At 40.6% G+C, this 22,038-nt stretch overlaps 1 protein-coding gene across 1 annotated transcript in view; it reads left to right on the top strand.

Annotated features, from left to right (window-relative positions):
- Nucleotides 1-22,038, top strand: part of Unc13c (unc-13 homolog C) — a 443,880-nt gene that overhangs the window by 386,199 nt on the left and 35,643 nt on the right. Inside the window, exons 28-29 of the mRNA XM_032910033.1 lie at nucleotides 4,431-4,511; nucleotides 15,063-15,210. Of these exons, the coding sequence (XP_032765924.1) occupies nucleotides 4,431-4,511; nucleotides 15,063-15,210 (229 nt within the window). The remainder of the gene's footprint in view (nucleotides 1-4,430; nucleotides 4,512-15,062; nucleotides 15,211-22,038) is intronic.

Raw genomic sequence — 22,038 nt, 5'->3', positions numbered from 1 at the left:
ATGTGGTACACAAACATATAACAGGGAAAGACTCATAAAGTAAAACTAAACGATTTGTTTTCAAAAATTCTAACTCTGGAAGCAAGTAATAATGACATATTTGTTTTACTATATATTGAACATGCTTTGAATAAAGTCAAAATGAATACTGCATGGAGGCAGTGAAAACTGGAAAGGTCTTGGAATCAGGAAATACAATAAAGAAAAATTAAATTCACCAAAAAGAACACTGAACTCTCAAACATACTCACCTCCCTATTACAAGTGAAAATCTACTTACAAAATAATCTTGCTCTTCATTATTACTTGGGATTCCCAAGCCTTTGAATAAGCTGTAGAATACAAACTTCCCTAGTTAAAATATGTTCCAACCTACTAGAATATAGTGATCCAGGCACAGAAGGTGGGCTTCATTGTTTCTAAACTCTGTTGCATGAGCTAAACACTTAGCCTTACAATTTATAGATGTAATGTTTTTACAACTCAGAGAAATTTAGCGCTTGACTCTTAGCGTTATGGTGAGCATCATGCCACCTTCCACTTTGCTTCAGAGGTATCGAGGGTATTGTTTTATCTCACAACACCAAGAAAAGATAATCAGCTTACGTGATTATTTACTTGGATAAGGCACGTGATTAAATTTTCAGTATCCTAATGTTATCATCGGCATTACATCTTAAAAAAACATAACCATCACCTAAAATTGCTTCCCACAAGTACTCCGTGCTGTGGATGGTTGAGAAGGAAGATGGAAAGTAGATGTCAGTCCTACCGTTGCTTGGAATCTTGGCTCTTCGCCTCCTTAACATTTTTATTTACCACATTGGAATTTCATAGCCTGACCTTGAAAAGCAGAGTGATAAGGGACTAACGTTTCTCCTATGAAACCATGAAAATGAAACAGTTTAAATCTCATTACAAAAGAAATGTGTGCCCTTCCAGTTGTGTCCAACTTCGATGTCTTTTGGACACACTCTCTTACCCAAGTTTCTGTTTTCTAAGTAGAATGTTCTATCGGCTCTGGTGGCTTCGAGCAACAGAAAGAACAGCTAGTGTAAGGAGAGAATGAAGTTATTACCTGAGATCCGAGGGACCAGGCTGACTCTGGTTCCCATGATTGAGCAGAGATTCTAACCAATCTCTTAAGACCCTGTACCTCACTATCTCTCAGCTCTGCACTTACCTTGTTTGATGGATCACCTGAACATGCCCTCCAAGGATGCTAGAGAAAAGACACAGATCTTATTTTTTAAAAAAAGAAACAACATAAAGAAAAGGTACCTTCCCTGCCAAAGACCAGCCTCAGTTTAGAGAGAGGTTCCGAGGAAGGGGTGTCTTGGAACAGTGAAACAAATGACCTAAAATCAAGTCATGGGTCCAAGCTGGTGGCCTATGTTCAGCTTTCCAGATTTCTTCTTCTCTATTCTGCATTTTCTGGAGATCTCTAGAGACCTCTCTATAAATATTCTGCTGGAGACAGTTCTCTAAGCAGTTCTTTTGCTATTCTAAAAAAGTTCTCTGAACAACTCACCTCTTGCAGATCATAAGCCCAGCCTTTTATTTCACATATCAATCCAGTCATTTACTCCAGGTTCCCTTTTGATTATCCTATGAATCTGCATCCTGTGACCCAACCCCTTAATTCTTACGTTTTCTTTTAACATTGCAAAAGAATTTGGAGATTTTTCTGCCTCTGTTAGGCACAGCCTAAAAACTAGCTGGGTGGGGCTTCATACTGAAATTACCATTTCTACCATACCAGGGCCTAACTTGCTCTGTCCCAGGCTGACCCTGAACTCAGGAATCTGTCTGCTTTTGAAAGCATAAACAAAAAATTTAGCTAGTTGGGATCTCCTGCAATCACTACTCCCAAAATTTATCTCCTTCCTTAGTATTTTTCTGACAACTTGGTTCACAACACAGCTGCTTTTCTTCCTTTAGATTCATGAAGCCTCTCATATAATTCATATTGTACCCTTATTTTTTGAGAAATTATATATATTTTTTAATTCATGTGTTTAGAGTTCTTTTTCACAGCCTCAAGGGCTGTCCTGAAGGTCCCAGCGTTTACCAGTTTGCTGAGACATTAGCCACACCTTCTCCTCCTGGACTGTCTCTGACTATAGTAGAGTCATTAACATTAACAGGAAGGTCATTCCTTCAAGGAATGCACATTATTATACAAACAAGTCTTATGCTCACAGCAGCCATTGACACTCATGGAAGCCCATGCCTGCTGACCCTGTCCAGGGACAGGGACCTTGTCATTCTGTCCTTACCAACACCAGGACAGACCTGGCACTTCCCAACTAAGTGTCAGGAATTCCCAATTAAGTCTATTGATGCTCTGAGAGAATGTTGCTTTAGCCTAAGAAGTAGTATAGGTCAGTTGGCTTAACTCACATACTGACCCTCGTCTAGTTGGTTTAAAATGCAGATTGGATCCCTGGAAAGGCTATGTGCCTTCTGAGTGGGAAGAACAAGGATGCATAGAAAAGATAACAGGCTAGTGCCCTCCGTAGGCACCGAGTCATTTTAGTTTTGGTGAATAAACTTAATGACTGAAGGAGAACTGGTTACATCAGCATTGAGGTAAAGCAAAGGACTGTGCAATGAGAGGAGATGGTCCCTTGTCATACTGCTCTGTTATGGACCCTTCTATAAATCCTCTATGATCTTATGCAAAACAACAAAACCTCAGATTACAGGAGGAAATCTGCATACAAAACAAAGCCAATCACTCTCATGTCATTAGGGTATTATTTTCTTTTTTAAAAAATTAAGCTACTTTTATTTTTAAGATGTTAGTTTGAATGTTGATCCAACTAGAATGATATTAGTGGAAAAATTGTACTGATGGATAATTTCAGAATGCATATACTTTGAGAGATGGAAATAGATAGGTAATTATCTCCTTTAAAAAAAAAACAGAATCAAGAAAAACCAAAAAATAATTGTTTTTCTATATTTACTGATTTTCTGTATTAGTATTCCAGTTCAATTTTTCTTGATTTTAGTTTTTATATTTCTGGTCTATAGGATTGAAAATTAAACTACCAGGTATTTACTGAACATCTGACATATGCTTTTTCGTCACTTCACACTCAGAGACTTTATAATATGTATGCATTATGTAATGTTGCCATTGCTATTAAATAGGATCATGTTTATTTGACATAAAAATAAAATTAAATGTCCCTCAATCTTTTTAGACTATTGACCCAATGTCAAAATCACTTAATAAGATACTCCTGAAATTGTAGGTTAATTGCAGACCTCTTACTTTGACAACCAGAGACACCTTTTTTTGGATGAATTATTGCCAGCAACAATTACAGCCTTGTAGAAACACCATATATAACTTACTAATATCTATTTTAAAATATTAGTAAGAACAATCATTGACAAGTATGCTGAGCATTGCCAGATAGAATAGCATAGCCCTGAAAGACGGTATCAATGTGTAGCATAAGTAGTAAATTTTTCTTTTAGAAAATGTTTGAAGTGTTATTTTTCTCTAACTTTCTACCCTCGTTTCATGAGTAATCTTTGAACGATAGCTTGAGACATATCACAGTGAACAATTAGGAAAATCTGGTTATTAAATCAGCCCTCAAGTGTTAAAATGACTATAAAGACTGAAGCACTCCATAGCCTGGTTTGATTTATTCTCTGAGGCTCTGCCCAGAAAGGGATGAACATCAGGAGGATCTGGGAAAGGGTATCAACTAGAACATTATACTTAACGCACACGGTGATAATTAGGAAGCTGACCTTGGCCCCCTTAATCTCCTTGATGTCCTGAACTCTTCAGAGGGACAGAGCATAAATCAAGGAATTAAAGCAAAAAGCCTTTGGGACACAGTTTTTAGAATATATTATCTTTTTACTTAACTTTAATTCGTAATGTAAATAATGATATGCCTCTGCCAGACTTTCATATTTTAATTAGACAGCTTAGCTCTCCTTTGACAAATGGACATTTATCAAAAATGTGACAAAATGACCAAGATTTATTTTTTTCTTTTTCTTTTTTTCGGAGCTGGGGACCGAACCCAGGGCCTTGCATTTGCTAGGCAAGCACTCTACCACTGAGCTAAATCCCCAACCCCCCAAGATTTATTTTTATATGTATGAGCATTATCCCTCCCTGTGTATGAGCATCATGTGCACACAATACCTGCCGCGGCCTGAAGAGGGCGCCAGATCCCCGGAACTGGAGTTGGATGGTTGTGAGCTGTCATCTAAGTGCTGGACACAGAACCTGGGTCCTCTGCAAGAGCAGTGAATGCCCTTAACTGCTGAGCCACCTCTCCAACCCCTGAAGAAGATACTTTAAATAGGAAATGGAAACCATATTCATTCTGTTTGAGGGTAGCTAAATAAATATACCTACCATTTTTCTGAGCAATTTGTAACCTGTCTTCCAGGAGCACATGATCCGAGACGATGCCAAGGGTCTGACACCAAGACAATGTGCAATAATGGAGGTGGTCCTGGCCACTATAAAGGTAGGGTCCATATCCTGGTAATTCATGGGGGGGACCTCAATCTCTCTATGGTGAAGTCGATACTGCGCGACCGAACCAGCTGTGATCAGGAGATGCCGTATAGGTATTTGCTGACTCCCACTTATTCATCTACCTTACCTCATCCACACTCTTATTTTCTACCTCTTGCTCTGAATCTCTCCAGGAAATGTGAGTGGAACTTATATCATCACATATGTTCTCTGAGAAAGACAAATACTCTCCCCCATTCAGTTAAACAGATGGTTCAGGAGGATCTTGAGTTAGCATAATTTGTAAATTAGGATTTCTATGCTTATGGAAGTAAGTTTTAAATTACAAACCTCCTACTCTCTCTTCATAATACAATAACATTTCATTTTGAATTCCACTGAAAACCCAGAAGTCTTACACTCTAAGCATTAATCTCACATCCCAAAGGACTGACAAGAAATACTATAGCAAAAGTTAAATGTATATGGGTCTCAAGGTGACTTAAAAGTACTTTCTTTCCAAATAACTCTGTGTGCACATGCACGTCTGTGAGTGTGTGCCTCTGTGTGCATGTGTGCTTGTGTACGTGTATGTATGCGTGTGTGTGTGTGTGTGTGTGTGTGTGTGTGTGTGTGGTGTATTAAAGGGTTGGAAAGGTAAGTTAATGTCTACTGATTTTGCTCCTCATTGAAAGAGACATGGATCATCTTGCACACCTAGGGTAACAAAGCTGCTGGCTACTTTGCCTCTCCCACCTCATTGTCCTGAGTCACGCTCCACCTCCACCCCACCTGGTGTAAAATGATATGGAGATGTGACGATAACAACAGCAAATACAGAAAAGAAAACTAATTTTTTTTCTGAAAGTTTTCAGAAAAATTGAGTAAGAATTGCCTGATATGTAGAGTCACGGGGATTTTCTCGGTGATAAGAAACTAGTGCTAGAAAGGAGACACTCTAAAACATATTCTGAGAGAAAAATAAAATTTTAGGGTTTGAGTTCACCCCCTCCTGGATTTTACAAGAACAATTCATGCTTTCGTGTGAAAAGAATGGAATGTGCTCTGTAGAAATACTGGGTGTCAATCAGTGTATTGATCAACCTGACTTCTGTCTCTGATCTAATCATCTAATTATCCTGGCTGCGACCACATGCCCACCTCCAGCAGGTTGAATTCTCCCCCAAACTGTAGGACAACCTCCATCCTCAAGTGAATCCCTCCTAACTACATCTCAATGCCTCAGATAGTCTAGCATCTATGATTGGTGTAAATGTATAATACAGTCTCTGCCACAGATAGCCTAGCATCTATGATTGGTGTAAATGTATAATACAGTCTCAGCCACATGGCGCTCATGGGTTCTTTGGGAACCCAACTCACCTGTTGCTGCTGTTCCTGAATCATCACTCTCCAGGACTGGAGTCTAACTCTGGTCCTTCAGAGCCTGTGGCTCCCAGTTCCCTTCATCCCTGAATTCTGTCATGCAATTCCAACAGGAATTGGCCTTGTTAAGCCCACTGTGCCTGCTAGGACATTTTCCTGACCCAATGGTCTACCTATCTGCCTAAGTTTTTACCTGAATTCCGTCATTAGCATTCCCAAGCTATAACTCCAAGGACTAACTCTTTGGTGGCTGTCTAGAGCCCAATCAGAGAACTCTACAACACACAACTGATCCTTGGATGAAAGATGTTCTTAAAGCAAAGCAGCAGTCAGGTACCACCCGGCTGACTCCCAAAGGCTGCTGAAAGAGTGATCCTTCATTGTTTGTTAGGTCAATTCAGTCCAGGAGGCTGGGGATGGGAAAGGAGTATGGGGGGATTGCTGAGGAGTTCATAGAAGACAAACAGAACTGGAGGTAGCATTTGTCAAACCTTTCCCATGTGTGCACTACCTCATCTGATTCTCATAGATACCCAGCACGTTAGATGGAGCAAATTCCTATTTCCTTCTTCCCTAGACCTAGGTAACACTATTATTTGTATTCAACATGCAGCCAGATAGCTGAGCCCGAGTTTTGAATGGCAGTACAAGCCTCTGAAATTCCGTGCTACACTCTGATCCATTATCCAATTTCAGTGACAACTTCTCAGCATCACTTACCTTAGCATTGCACAGTGTTCAGACTTTACATAGTGAATTTAGAATCCAGCTGCTTATAGAAAGAATAAGATAACCCACCTTCGTCTGCAGCATTGCCATTCAAAAGTCATTTCCTGAGAGTTCACTGTACATAGAAAGGACGGCGAGTAATGAAGAAGTAGGTGGAGACCAATTAGGAACAGAAATAACAACAATCAAGAAACAGAAGTACTTGGTCAGAGTCCAGGGGAATGCAGAAAGGACAGTAAATGAATTTTCTCTAGTTGTCTACGATGACATGCTCACTCACTCACAAGGAAGGATGCCAAGGGATTGAGGAACAGAGGGAGAGGAAACTGGAAGAAGCCAGAATGCCCGGATTTTTTTTTAATTTTTTATTATATATTTCTTTATTTACATTTCAAAGGTTATTCCCCTTCCCTGTTTTAAAGTCCATAAGTCCCTCCCCTCCCTTCCCCCTCCCCCATATGGGTATTCCCCCTATATACCCCCCTTACTATCCTCCCCCATATTCCCTGCACTGGGGATCCAACCTTGGCAAGACCAAAAGCCTCCCAATTCCAATTTGTCAGGAGAGGGGAAACTCACTGCTGAGATCACACTTACAAGAGGAATCAAGACGTGTAGAAAATATTTTTAGAATGTCTATCAAATCGTATCTTTAAAAGACCTCTACAGATTAAAGGGAGACAGTGCTCATATCTAAGTCTGCATAATGAGTTATCAACTTGAGTTTGCCAAATGTATGTTACGGCTTTAAGTAAAAACTGTGAAGATGGGAATCTGCAGCCAAAATAGTACATGGAACCAAAAGGAAAACCCCCCTGTGCAAACAGTGAGCAAAATATTTGCATGTTCTAGTACTTCCATAAAAACAGACTGTGAGTGATCAGCAGTGAAGGGTCAGAAGGGGTTATGGGATTTTATTGGGATTATAAAGGAAACAGTATACTCATCATTCAGATAAGATTTTTTCCTGATTTTATATTTAGAAGTATAATTTTATTTCCACGACACAAAGTCAGGTCTGAAGGGCTTCATTTTCTGCAGTTTCAGAGAATGGGAGTGGGAAGGGGGTTGAATCTCTCTACTTTTGTTTAAGATAAAGCACATGGTGCTTCAACACTACCCTTTCCAACCCCTAGTCAGAGAGGATAGATACATCCACCCTGGTATTAGTGAAGCCAGAGTTTTAAGGAATCTGAGGTGGAAGGCTTTGTCGGAGGACGACTATGACGATGCATACACGTAAAATGCTTGAAACTGAGACAGAAACTAGGTCACTGGCAAGTAGAATATCAAGGTAGTAAATGACTCACATGTGATGGTCCCACTCACTGCTGCCTGAAGGTTCAGTGGGAGACTAGATGACTTCTCACTAAAGAGTTCGTGGCACATACAGATCTCTTCAAAATCTTAACTTTCGTGTCTCCTGAGGAGTGCTGCATGGTGCACTCTTTCCGTCATGAAAGCCAGGGTCCCACAGCATCTACAGTGTTTTCCTTCCCTTCCTGTTAGTGCCTTCCATCTACTCAATGGACGTCACTATGAAGTCTAGTTTCTTTTCAGCTTCTTTTCTCTGGCAATAGTTCAGGTTCTGAGGGTCTAGGGCCCCTGCCTTCTGATTTCCTACTTACCACAGCACCTTATCCCTGTAAAAGCACAAACCACTGGGATCATTAACTCTCCCGGAGATGCCCTTGTGGGAGGCAGCGCTGCTTCTTCCCTGAAGGAACGTCTACTCTAGATTCAAAGTGGGAGGGGTGGAGCAGGTGGTTCCAGTGCTGGTTGAAGAGCACAGACAGGAAGTGGCAACAGGGACCGAAGGGAAGGCTCTGTGATTAAGAGCACTTATCTCTTCTAGAGGTTCTGAGTTTAGATCCCAGCACTCACATTGGGTGGCTTATAAACATCTGTAACACCAGTCTGAGGGCTCCAATGCCCCTTTCATGTATACACAGACAAACTCACTCACCTGAATAAAATTAAAATCTTTGAAAAGAGGAAGAAGGTAGTCAAGATTTAGAAAATCTCCTCAGCCAGGAGGAGTCAAGAGTTTGGGAAGACGTGCTGTGTTCTGGAAGGCCGTATGGGATGTTGCCGCGGTCAGCAATCTTGGAGGTTCCAAGGATCCGCGGGGGGACCCCTGTTGAGGACACGCGTGGAGCGGAGACGGGATGGCGAACAGAGACACAGACACAGAGAGAGTGTGGTCAACTGTTGCAACTTTACTGAGAGAGCATCAGACATTTATACACAATTTTCATTGCATAACAATCTTGGACCATGGCCAAGAATATTTGATTTTTCTGCAAAAATTTACAGCTTGCTTTTTTTTTTCAGACGAGCCGCCTCAGCCAGCCTAGTCTAGTTTTCCGTTTTTCACACCAATGAGGAAGTTCCAGGGGACCGCAAGTCTAGCATATCTTACGCCATCAGGTCTGTGCACCTAGTTCTATCGCTCTAGTTAACCCTTTGATCCCATCTTCGCTAGTCCTGTAGATGCACATCCAAGGCTTGGGGCAATAATATTGCATGCCTGATCCCTGTCTAAAGTATCTGATGATCTGTGACCTCACCTCCCATTTCTCTCCTTCTGAGAGCACACATCAAGGAGGACAGGCTCTTGCCAATCTTTCTGACCAAGGCAGTGACAAATACCTGACCCTATATTCATCCTTAATAACCCACCTATCAAAATTCAAATCATATTCTCCAGTATATGGTAATGGAGCATCCGTTGGTCGATACACATATGGTCCCCTGTAAGTACCTGTTTGCCACCATCTGTTTCTATACTCTGTAAAATATTCATAACCGACCCAAAGCTCAAGGAATCATTTCTCAACAGTTCTACCAACACCCTAATAGAAGAAATATCACTATCCTTATAAGTATAATTCTTTGCTAAATCTTTGATTTCCTTATCTATAAGAGAAGACATAATCTGCAACCTTGGAGTCCCTGTCATCAGAGGCTCTGTCTGCTGTAAAGAGGAAGTAGGAAAGCTTGTGGTATTAGTAAGCAAAAATAGATCAGGACCTTCTGTCCTATTATTAGAGGAAGTCTCTGTCAAGATCATACTCAGAATCAAACAAAAAAGAGTAAAGAAATAAGTGTTGACAACGATCTTTCCCATGACCCAGATGCCCATCAGCCCAGAGCCAAGTTTGCAGCAGGGGGCAAGTCCAGGTGCACATCTTCTTGGAGTCCGCTGCACGCAAGCAGGGGGCTTAACCACGTGTGGTGCGAACCCTCGAACCGGCTCCCACTCAGGCGTCATGTCTGCCCCGGAGCTCGGTTATCTCTGCTGCAGGCGCGGCAGGATGTCACTGGGTTGATGGGAAGTTTTATGTGGGAAACATTCACATAATTTACAGCGTGAACATAGAAAGGCATTCACCATAGAAAAGCCCACAACAGGAGTATGGGGTCCAGACTCAACTACTTGGAGGACTGGAATTGGCATATTGAAGCAATGTAAACTGGGATTGGTTGACATTAAATGTCTGAGTTGAAAGTCAAGTCATTTTGTGTCCCCTTATAAAAGAGGACTCATTGGTGACCCAAAAATATGAGTTCCTGAAAGTATCATTTCAGCATAGCGTCATATGGAAATGTATATATTTGACTGCATAGCTCATGGTCAAGTCAGAGATGAGTTACAGCTAGTCCTAGATTAGGGCCATCTCCAAGAGTGTGAAAGAAAATGAAAGATGGGGGTGCGTGACATAAGAGAAACACAGGGACTTGTAGTAAGATTGGGGACAAGGAGGAGAAGCATCCTAGGCTAACCCAGAGGTTGTATGAATATAGGTCTATCTATGATCTTTCTGCCATTTCATCTGGTAAAAACAGACTTATCTTTCCAGAATACCGTGGTTTTGCTGCCACCATTGTCCTCCACATAAAAACCTTGAGCTCTGGCCCAACTTTCAAGGACATATTTGACAAGTGTGTTTTCTTCCTTTGTCATCTCAAGGGCTTCGTAGAGCATCAACCAACAGTAGGCCAGGCACCGATAGTATGGAACCCAACTGACATCCGTATTCCTTGTAAACAGCCAATTTTCTCACAGTCCCTCAACAGAGAATTCAAATGTTCTTTTGCTTAATGAGGAAGAAATAACTTGCTGTGACTTCTTTTAACTGTCTTTCCCAATTTATACCAGTATAAATAGAAGTTCTTAAAGAGGCCAAATTGGAGAGATTTGGGTTGTGTGGCTAGTCAGAGAAGAGTAAGCAACCAGCTGTCTGTGTTTTGGTTATAACCGATGGAAAAGAATCTCCTTCCACATGCATGGGGAAAACCTTCAGACAGCTTCAAATGCTTATATCTTCACATTTCCTTCCAGCACATAATTCTCCTGTAGCATGTAATTTCCTTCTAGCGTGTAATTCACCATAATGAAAGGAGAACTGAACTGTGCTGAGCTGCGGATGGTGGCATTTACTTAACACTTAAGACTTCCATTCTTACACGCACGAGTGTTCTTCAAGCCTCAGCCAAATAAACTCTCTTGTTCCTTCAGGGTTGGCAAGGGGCAAAGACTATGCAAAACTCTTTTGATTGTCAAAGTCCATGCTGTACTGGTGGCCTCTTCCTCCTGATTTCTTTCTCTGGGGTGCTGTCACTCAGTTCCAACTATGAGTGAAGGTTTGCATAAAGCATGTCTCAGGAATCCACAGTTCCATAAGCACAGAAATCATTTCCTTCACTGGCTGAGAAGCCAACGACTGTGTCTTTTGTGTCTCTGGCTGTTTCTATTTCCTGCACCTGGTTTCTATTCTCTGGCTTGTTTTCTCCCTGACAGCATTACCATGTATCCAAGGCTCCGGTCTTGCAACACCCCCTACAAAATGCTCCCTAAAAACAAAGCCATCATTTCTGCCCCAACCAATCTGCTCTCCAAATACCCTGCTTTCTGGGTCCTTAACAGAATTCCTAATGAGACTCTGTTGCCAAAAGGGAGAAGTCAGTTACGCATCATCACTGAAAACCCCAGGGAGTCCCTGGTCTACTCAGGAACAAACCCCGAACGTATTTCTATTTTTGTTTCTTGACCCTCCAATTCCTCTAGATCTACAAAATAATGCCTGAGCAGAGAAGCATGTCTTCCTATAAAGAGTTCAAGGATGAAACCAAAGTTTATGTTTTGATACTCTAGTTCTTGTTCCCGTCCTCCATGAAAATTCTAGGCCTTTAAAAATCTCTCAATCATGTCAAGTCCGGTTAGGTTATTCTTCCACAGTTTTCCCAAATCCTATTCTATGGGACATCTGTATCCTCAGAACTATTCAGAGAGTCTGTACTGTAGATAGATGTTCTATGGCCAAATTGTTTTAGAAACCAGAACTAGTAAGAGAGGGTTAAACAGATGTCTTTACCAAGTCTCAACACCTTGACTATGTTGAGAAGCTTTCTGTGACTCGGAGCTTGTGGCCTCTCTTTGCTTTTCTAGGACTTCCACAGCCTAAAGGCAGTGTGTTTATTCTAGGGAGTATGGTTTAAAAATTAGAATAGAAAAAAATGATATTTAAATGCTGTAGAGAAACACGGTGTGAGAACCATCAGATCTCTCAGTTCTTGTTAGACAATGCTGAGAACCCCAGGATTCCTGCTGGTGGTGGTGTACAATTGTCCAGTGTCTAGTTCCCTGCAGTGGATTATCTAGTGGCCACTACAGTTGAAATAGAGACACTAGGCTGGTGATGTGGCCCTGTTGGTAGAGTACTTTCCCAGCACACATGGAGCCCGGGGTTCCATCTACAGCAAAGCATACTGTGGTGTTAGCATGCCTGTATTCAAAGCACTCTAAGAACGGAGGCAGGAAGATGAGAAGTTCAAGGACATCCTTAGCTATGAATTGAGTTCAAGCACATCTTGGACCACCTGAGGCTTTGTCTGAAAACTATATAAAACTAGCAGTCCTACAAAACAGAACTGTCATTCCATCAGAATTCTTTCAGAGTCCTGTATTGACTTCCTCCATGGTTGGAATCATTTGCTCTCTCCTCTATTGTGTATATTATCAAATATCTCTTTTGAAGCTCAAAGATAATTTTAGAGTTTAAAAAGAAAAGCCCCATGGCAGGCAAACTGAAAACCTCAGCAGTTTCTCAGACAGAGGCAGGTAAAGAAAAGGAAGAGAAAAGGCTTTTTCCACTTGAGTTAACTGGGCATAAAAGTCAGCCATGTTAGCAGAAAGGTAGCCACAAGGATGGGGAGAAGAAATTTAGACAAAGAGGGGGGAAAAAGAAAGGAAAGGAAAGAGGAAAAGTCCGAAGTACTAGAGAAACCACACTTTGGCTCTGGCCATCATCCAAAATACAGAAGAGAAAAAAAGAAAGTGAAGAATTTCTGAGCTACGCTCAGACAGACAGATCCACAGACAGATCCACCAAAACCTAATGGCAACTGTCAACTTTATAGACAGCAGGGATTCTGGGCACTGGGGAGGGTAGAACTCATCTCACTAAAAGAATAATTATTCCTCCCACCTCTTTAGTATCAAATACAGAAAATCAGTCTTCCTGGGCCAAGGCACTGACCAACCCAGCTTGACTGACTCCTAGGGGAGCAGAGATGCCATTGCCTCCACCCAGAAGTAGGGTCCATTCTTTTGGCCAGAAGGAAAAAGCTTTCTCTTAATGGTCCATCAATTCTATTTTAATAATTTTTACAGCTGTACTGTACTCTTGGTGACATGTTTTACATGCTGGTTGGGTTCCCCCATTAAATTGTAATCTCAGGAAAAACAACATAGCACCTGTATTATGTTATATTCTTGGAACGTAACAAAGAGCCAGGCTTATGGTATAGATTTAGCGGGTGCTTCTGAAGTGAATAGGCAAGAAAACAAACAGTACCACTGAGGTTATCAGACCCACCGTCCATGTTCTCTGCTTTACACGTGACATAGTAAGAACTGTGGTTGACCTCATAAAAGCAGTCACCCATGTGATTACTTAAAGAATTGTTTCTAGAATACAGCATAATGTTGCTGTTATTAAAAGTGTCCAAAATGTTCTTAACTCATTATTTGGTATACAAACCAAGAATGTTTTGCAGTCCATTCACAGTGAATTTTCAAGAACAAAGTGCACGGGAGCGATAGGAAAGCTAAACTAGTAAATGAACTGTATAAATGGAGACGTAAAAGGTCTGGATACAGAGCAGCAAGCAGTGACCACCTGTCTGTTCTCAGACCAAAGTGATTAGCTTGCATTTTCATACACAAAAGTATTCATATTATTAGCCATTTTCCATACTCATATTTTTTTTTTAAATAATTCAAAGACAATGTGAAGGGAGTAGGACTTGCTGGACATTGCACACAGAATGTCACCTGGGTTTTGTTTTACCCCGTTTATCCCTTTATTCTTTTGTGGCTCCTCCTTTTATTATAATCACCTGGCACTTGTACGCAGATTGGATCAGACTGGAGGTAACATAAGAAACACTGACTAGAGATTGTCTGCCTCTCCAGAGCTCCCTCCTGTCTTGACTCCAGACATCTCTTCAGATGACTCATTGGTCCATCCATCATAGAAACAGGCTTCCAGAGGGCTCTGTTCCTAGGTGACAAAGAGGCAAAATTAAGCTGAACCTTCATCCCTCAGAATTTCAATTCAATAGTTTTTTTTTTAAATCCTAAAATGCTCTGTTGTGTTTTCTGAAGAAACAAATAATTTTTACCCATCAATGTTCAAAATAATTTCAGATTCTTATCTTCAATAAATACCAGCCATATGCAAAATGTTTCAACATCTTATAAGATACATAACAAGGGGAAGATAGCTCAGTGGTTAAGAACCCATCCTCAAATATTTGTTAACATTGGGGAGCATTACAGATACAAAAAAATGTTGACAATTACAGATTCTAGGGGACCACAGTTACCAAAAAGGGCTTAGGTTCCAAATTTAACATTGTTAGTATTGAAAAGAGTAGGGAAGAGTAATTCATCTAAATTCAATGGAATATTATAAACATCTTGAATAAACAGAAATGTCTATAGGAACAATGGATGCCTGACCTAAAATTTTGGGAAAATGAAGTATCTGCAAAATAGGTAACAGGGTCTACCTTCTGTATGCAGGGCTGACAACTTTCATTATCCTTTGGAAACAGAAATAAATAATTGAGTTGATCATGGTTGCTGAAGCCTGCCATTCTGGAGAGTTCTATCCACTGTGCTTCCAAGATCCCCTTTATGTAACTGACATTTTAAATGAAAACAGCTTAGGCCTCCAGAGAGCTGCCTTGAACCTAAGTTAGTTGACGATGACTTGGCACTGACCAAATGGCACACGCTTTCCAAGTGCTTCCCTAACAACTCACCTAATGGTATAGTTTTCTGAAAGCTTCACTACTAGAGTGATAAATTCCTACCCCCAATGTTTCCTCCAAATCCCTCGCTCATATAACTTTCCTTTTCTCTCTCCTTTTTTAGCAATACTTTCATGCAGGAGGAAATGGCCTGAAGAAGAATTTTCTGGAGAAAAGCCCAGATCTTCATTCCCTGAGATATGCTCTCAGCCTCTATACACAAACCACTGATGCTTTGATCAAGAAGTTCATCGAGACCCAGGGCTCACAGAGTAAGTAGCTCTTGGCTTGAGAGAGATGCACACAGATCATCAAATCAAAACTCAACCTCGCAGTTACAGAAATAGCATTCAGAGCATGAAGCATGGTTAAAATAGAGGGTCTGAGTTAATAGAGAATTCCACAGCTTCCAGCATTCTTTATAAGCATAAAGAACAGGAAGTGGATGGCTTAGATGAAAGGAGGCATTTTCACAACTGTGATGTTCAGCCCATATACTCACCCCAGCATGCCATAAGAATGAGGGTCAGGTTCCTCTCAGAGATGATTGGCAGCGTCCGTTCTAGTGCCTCTCTCTCTCTCTCTCTCCTCTCTCCCTCCCTCCCTCCTTCTCCCTCCCTCCCTCCCTCCCTCCCTCCCCTCCCTCCTACCTCCCTCTCCTCTCATTTCCTTCCTCCCTTACCAAGTCCTTACCAAGTGCTTCATGGCCGTCTTCCCTGATGGACTACCTCAGGACCATGTGCAGGGGTAGCCTTTGATGCCAAGTAGACCCCTTCCTACTCTTAAATGTTTGTCTATGGATCTATTTCTAGGAGAACTAAAACTTGAATTTATTTGCTTAAAAATGATAATCTGGATTCCATTTTTCACATCAAGATGTAGATTCTGTGCTCTTGAGCCCTGAGCACCTCCCGGATGAAAATCTTGACAACTCAGTGGCTGCAGAGAGGTCTGCCTCTCTGATGTATCTTCCGTCTCGTGCCTTCTTCCTTTAGCATGGAAGCAGTGAACGAAAGTCAACTTTTCTTCTTTTTCCTTTTTTTAAAATAACATTTATTTTTCATGATTTTCTCTCCAATATTCTCTGTCTCTGTTAGATAAACTGTAATGTTATACTGAAGGGAAAAGTCATTGCTTTAAATTTAATAATTTCTTTGGGCTGTGTTCAAATTGAAGGACATGCTTCCTTTAAAAGGATTATTTGACTTAACTTTTCCTTATAGATTGGTTGATCTTGTTACTTTTCCCTTCATTCTTTTTTGTCTTGCCCTTTTCTCTCTCCTATTTTACCCTCTTTTTTCCCCTTCTCTTCTCCATATGAAACACACTTGAAGTATCGTCAGTAGTGAGAAAGAAAAAGTAAGAAAAGAGAAATACTGATAATTTTCTTTATGTCTCATTGGAAATTTATGAACCAGAGTTCAAATGAAATCTACTATATTACAACAATACTCTTCTTCTCTTTCTATCCCAAATGCTAGAAAATAAATCCTAAAGCCAAAATGGATATAGAGGGATTCCTAAGGTCTTATGTGAAACTGAGCTCAGCTGATGCGTTTTTAATATCCCGACAATGTCTGCAACACGAAGTCACCATCTTACTCTGTATTCATACAGATGTTTACTGAGCATTACCTCCAACTCAGACTATACAATAAACAGTGTCCTGTAAAGACTGTGATGTCATGTATCAGTTGACCTAGCAAAGTGGTTTTATATGCAGGGGAGATTGTCTCAGAAAGTAGGCAGTGTCTGGGACGCTTTGGTTTTCCATCAGAGAACGGGGTTGCATGTCCAGAATCTACCAAGAAGTGGTCAAGGATGCCACAGTCATCTTACTATACCCAGAGTACACAGAAATGATAAGGAAATATGTCTCTGTACTAGTTATTTTCTTGTAGTGATCAAATACCTGATAAGAAGCGACTTAAGGGTGGGAGGGGTTGTTCACAGTTGAAAGGGCATAACCCACAATGGTTGGAGGAGCAGGAGATAGTCACATTCCCTACCTGGTTAGCCATCACAGAGCAGAGAGAAAGTGGATCAGGGTTATCAGAGACACCTCCAGTGACCCACTTTTTCCAGTTAGAACCCACCTCAAGGTCCTCCCCACCGAAGCTAGGGGAGTATTAAAACAAATGAGCCTAGGGGACCACAGCACAGAGGTTGGACGCTCTGCTTAGTGGCAAAGGAAGAAAAGCTACTCAACTGAGTTATGGAGAAACAAATGAAGGTGCTTTGAATATACAATGTGCCAAATAAGCAAACCTTTGCACTTGAAGTTTCAAAGTCTGACACACAATGACCATGTAGACATTAATTCTTTTAATTTAGCTCACTAGGCTAATGTAAAAAAGACATGGGTTTTTCTACAAAATTAAAATGCACAGATACTTCAGTCAGTTTGGAGTGAAATTTAATATTTTCTTCATCTAGGAGTTGACTCGGTGATCTGAGCTGGGCAGTTGGCTTGAAAAGGGGTGGGGGGGGCTCTTTTTGTTACTGTCTGTCTCTGGGGATATGTGGCTTACACTTTCAAAAGCTGGTCCAAAATGCATTTCTTGCATCTTAATATTCATCAGGAAAAAAGGTGCTTTTCCTAACAGCTATTTCATTAAACCAGGGCCCTTTGAATATTTCATGGTACCACAGACAGTGAAAAATGTATGAGGCTTGAAGATATTAAGTGTGGTTTATTCAGTGGGTAACGCGCTCTAGGAGGGGGCATGGGATGAGTCATTGCTGAGCCACCCCGAGCCGCATTCTGTTTCCTTATCTGAGTTTTTATTATGGCATGAAAAACGTGATCACAAAAGCTTTTCACAGAAAAAGAGATATTTTAAGTCTAAGTTACAATCGTCTCATAAAGAAAAATAATCTCTTCCAGTTAATGAATGCGAATTAAAATCTATGAGCGGATACGCTTTGATTCCGAGAACCTTTTTTTTTTTTTTTTGTCTCTTTTGAATAAAACTTTTGTGTTTCTGCTTATTGAAATGTCTGAAAACATAGATAATTCCCATCATTTTACCAATTTGTATTCAGCAGAAGTAGGGTCTAATGTATTTTAGTTTGAAACAGAAAACATAAAGCTATGGACTCACATTTTGGATTCTGTGAGGTGACTTCAATATAACCATTATATTGCACTGTGGTTGTATAGAGTCTGGTCAATTATACTTACATCATTTTTATAATTTAGTATAAATTGTGTTATTTGTGACAACATGCCATCAACATATAGAGTTTGAGAGACAAATTAGTTACCTAAGCACATTCTTATTCTTAGCAGTAAAATTTAGAGGCCTCTCAAATACAGTCTTCTGAACCCATATTACCTAGAGGAGCTATTAGTTTTCTTTAGTTGTGGTCCTCAGGATATAAAAGGTGTGTCCAGAGTAGTAAAGAAGCCATCTTTAGAGGTGGTTCATTGTGAAAAGGATTTTCTCATTTCATTTTGGTTCTTACCAGAGGTATAGGAAGAACTTAGCATTAAAAACACTTTGTTCCTAAAACAAAAAGAACTAGCATTTAAATATATAAATGATCTTTGAGTTGCTAGGGCTACAGCAAATCTTCATCTGATGGTCAGTCTTGGGAGAAAGCTTGGAATGTCTTCGGTGTGGGGGGAATCAACACTAGAGGACACAGCCATTTCTAACTTCATGATGTTTTTTACTTTTTAAAGTAGTGTCTCCTTTTATACATTTCAATGTTATGGCTCCCTATCATGCCCTGTCCCCAAACTACTTAAGAATCTATCTCTAGTTAAAAAGAAGTGCTTCCCTTCTTGAATGTCTTTCAGCTCTAATAGGAAGTACACTTGACAGGCGGCATGACCCCTTTTTTTTTTTTTTTTTTTTTTTTTTTTTTTAAACATCCCATTTCAAATCCCCCTGCTTTCCGGGCAAACATCCCCCCCCTCCCCTTCCTTATGGGTGTTCCTCCCACCCCTCCCCCATTGCTGCCCTCTCCCCCACAGTCTAGTTGACTAGGGGTTCAGTCTTAGCAGGACCCAGGGCTTCCCCTTCCACTGGTGCTCTTACTAGGATATTCATTGCAACCTACGAGGTCAGAGTCCAGGGTTAGTCCATGTATAGTCTTTGGGTAGTGGCTTAGTCCCTGGAAGCTCTGGTTGGTTGGCATTGCTGTACATATGGGGTCTCGAGCTCCTTCAAGCTCTTCCAGTTCTTTCTCTGATTCCTTCAACAGGGGTCCCGTTCTCAGTTCAGTGGTTTCCTGCTGGCATACGCCTCTGTATTTGCTGTATTCTGGCTGTGTCTCTCATGAGCGATCTGCATTCACATTTTGATCATCCGTCTTGAGTTTCATTTGTTCTAGGCATCTAGGGTAATTCAAGCATTTGGGCTAATAGCCACTTATCAATGAGTACATACCATGTATGTCTTTCTGTGATTGGGTTAGCTCACTCAGGATGATAGTTTCCAGTTCCAACCATTTGCCTACGAATTTCACAAAGTCATTGTTTTTGATAGCTGAGTAATATTCCATTGTGTAGATGTACCACATTTTCTGTATCCATTCCTCTGTTGAAGGGCATCTGGGTTCTTTCCAGCTTCTGGCTATTATAAATAAGGCTGCGATGAACATAGTGGAGCACGTGTCTTTTTTATATGTTGGGGCATCTTTTGGGTATATGCCCAGGAGAGGTATAGCTGGATCCTCAGGCAGTTCAATGTCCAATTTTCTGAGGAACCTCCAGACTGATTTCCAGAATGGTTGCAGCAGTCTGCAACCCCACCAACAATGGAGGAGTGTTCCCCTTTCTCCACATCCTCGCCAGCATTTGCTGTCACCTGAGTTTTTGATCTTAGCCATTCTCACTGGTGTGAGGTGAAATCTCAGGGTTGTTTTGATTTGCATTTCCTTTATGACTAACGATGTTGAACATTTTTTTAGGTGTTTCTCAGCCATTCGGCATTCCTCAGCTGTGAATTCTCTGTTTAGCTCTGAACCCCATTTTTTAATAGGGTTATTTGCCTCCCTGCTGTCTAACTTCTTCAGTTCTTTGTATATTTTGGATATAAGCCCTCTATCTGTTGTAGGATTGGTAAAGATCTTTTCCCAATCTGTTGGTTGCCGTTTTGTCCTAACCACAGTGTCCTTTGCCTTACAGAAGCTTTGCAGTTTTATGAGATCCCATTTGTCGATTCTTGATCTTAGAGCATAAGCCATGGGTGTTTTGTTCAGGAAATTTTTTCCAGTGCCCATGTGTTCCAAATGCTTCCCTAGTTTTTCTTCTATTAGTTTGAGGTATCTGGTTTGATGTGGAGGTCCTTGATCCACTTGGACTTAAGCTTTGTACAGGGTGATAAGCATGGATCGATCTGCATTCTTCTACATGTTGACCTCCAGTTGAACCAGCACCATTTGCTGAAAATGCTATCTTTTTTTCCATTGGATGGTTTTGGCCCTTTGTCAAAAATCAAGTGCCCATAGGTGTGTGGGTTCATTTCTGGGTCTTCAATTCTGTTCCATTGGTCTATCTGTCTGTCTCTGTACCAATACCATGCAGTTTTTATCACTATTGCTCTGTAATACTGCTTGAGATCTGGGATAGTGATTCCCGCTCAAGTCCTTTTATTGTTGAGGATAGTTTTAGCTATCCTGGGTTTTTTGTTATTCCAGATGAATTTGCAAATTGTTCTGTCTAACTCTTTGAAGAATTGGATTGGTATTTTGATGGGGATTGCATTGAATCTGTAGATCGCTTTTGGTAGAATGGCCATTTTTACTATATTAATCCTGCCAATCCATGAGCATGGGAGATCTTTCCATCTTCTGAGATCTTCTTCAATTTCTTTCTTCAGAGTCTTGAAGTTCTTGTTGTACAGATCTTTCCCTTGCTTGGTTAAAGTCACCCCGAGGTACTTTATATTATTTGGGTCTATTATGAAGGGTGTCATTTCCCTAATTTATTTCTCGGCCTGTTTCTCTTTTGTGTAGAGGAAGGCTACTGATTTATTTGAGTTAATTTTATACCCAGCCACTTTGCTGAAGTTGTTTATCAGCTTTAGTAGTTCTCTGGTGGAATTTTTTGGGATCACTTAAATATACTATCATATCATCTGCAAATAGTGATATTTTGACTTTTCTTTTCCGATCTGTATCCCTTGACCTCCTTTTTGTTGTCTTATTGCTCTGGCTAGAACTTCAAGAACTATATTGAATAAGTAGGGAGAGAGGGGCAGCCTTGTCTAGTCCCTGATTTTAGTGGGATTGCTTCAAGTTTCTTCCATTTAGTTTAATGTTAGCAACTGGTTTGCTGTATATGGCTTTTACTATGTTTAGGTATGGGCCTTGAATTCTATTCTTTCCAGGACTTTTATCATGAAGGGGTGTTGAATTTTGTCAAATGCTTTCAGCATCTAATGAAATGATCATGTGGTTTTGTTCTTTCAGTTTGTTTATATAATGGATCACGTTGATGGTTTTCCTCAGATATTGAACCATCCCTGCATGCCTGGGATGAAGCCTACTTGATCATGGTGGATGATTGTTTTGATGTGCTCTTGATTCGGTTTGCCAGAATTTTATTGAGTATTTTTGCATCGATATTCATAAGGGAAATTGGTCTGAAGTTCTCTTTCTTTGTTGGGTCTTTGTGTGGTTTAGGTATAAGAGTAATTGTGGCTTCATAGAAGGAATTCGTAGTGCTCCATCTGTTTCAATTTTGTGGAATAGTTTGATAATATTGGTACGAGGTCTTCTATGAAGGTCTGATAGAATTCTGCACTAAACCCGTCTGACCTGGGCTCTTTTTGGTTGGGAGACCTTTAATGACTTCTTCTATTTCCTTAGGAGTTATGGGGTTGTTTAACTGGTTTATCTGTTCCTGATTTAACTTCGGTACCTGGTATCTGTCTAGGAAATTGTCCATTTCCTGCAGATTGTCAAGTTTTGTTGAATATAGGCTTTTATAGTAAGATCTGATGATTTTTTGAATTTCCTCTGAATCTGTAGTTATGTCTCCCTTTTCATTTCTGATTTTGTTAATTTGGACACACTCTCTGTGTCCTCTCGTTAGTCTGGCCAAGGGTTTATCTATCTTGTTGATTTTCTCAAAGAACCAACTTTTG

This window comes from Rattus rattus, chromosome 8 (genome assembly GCF_011064425.1).
Source record: "Rattus rattus isolate New Zealand chromosome 8, Rrattus_CSIRO_v1, whole genome shotgun sequence".
Lineage (NCBI taxonomy): Eukaryota > Metazoa > Chordata > Mammalia > Rodentia > Muridae > Rattus > Rattus rattus.
This window is presented reverse-complemented; position numbering and strand designations above follow the sequence as displayed.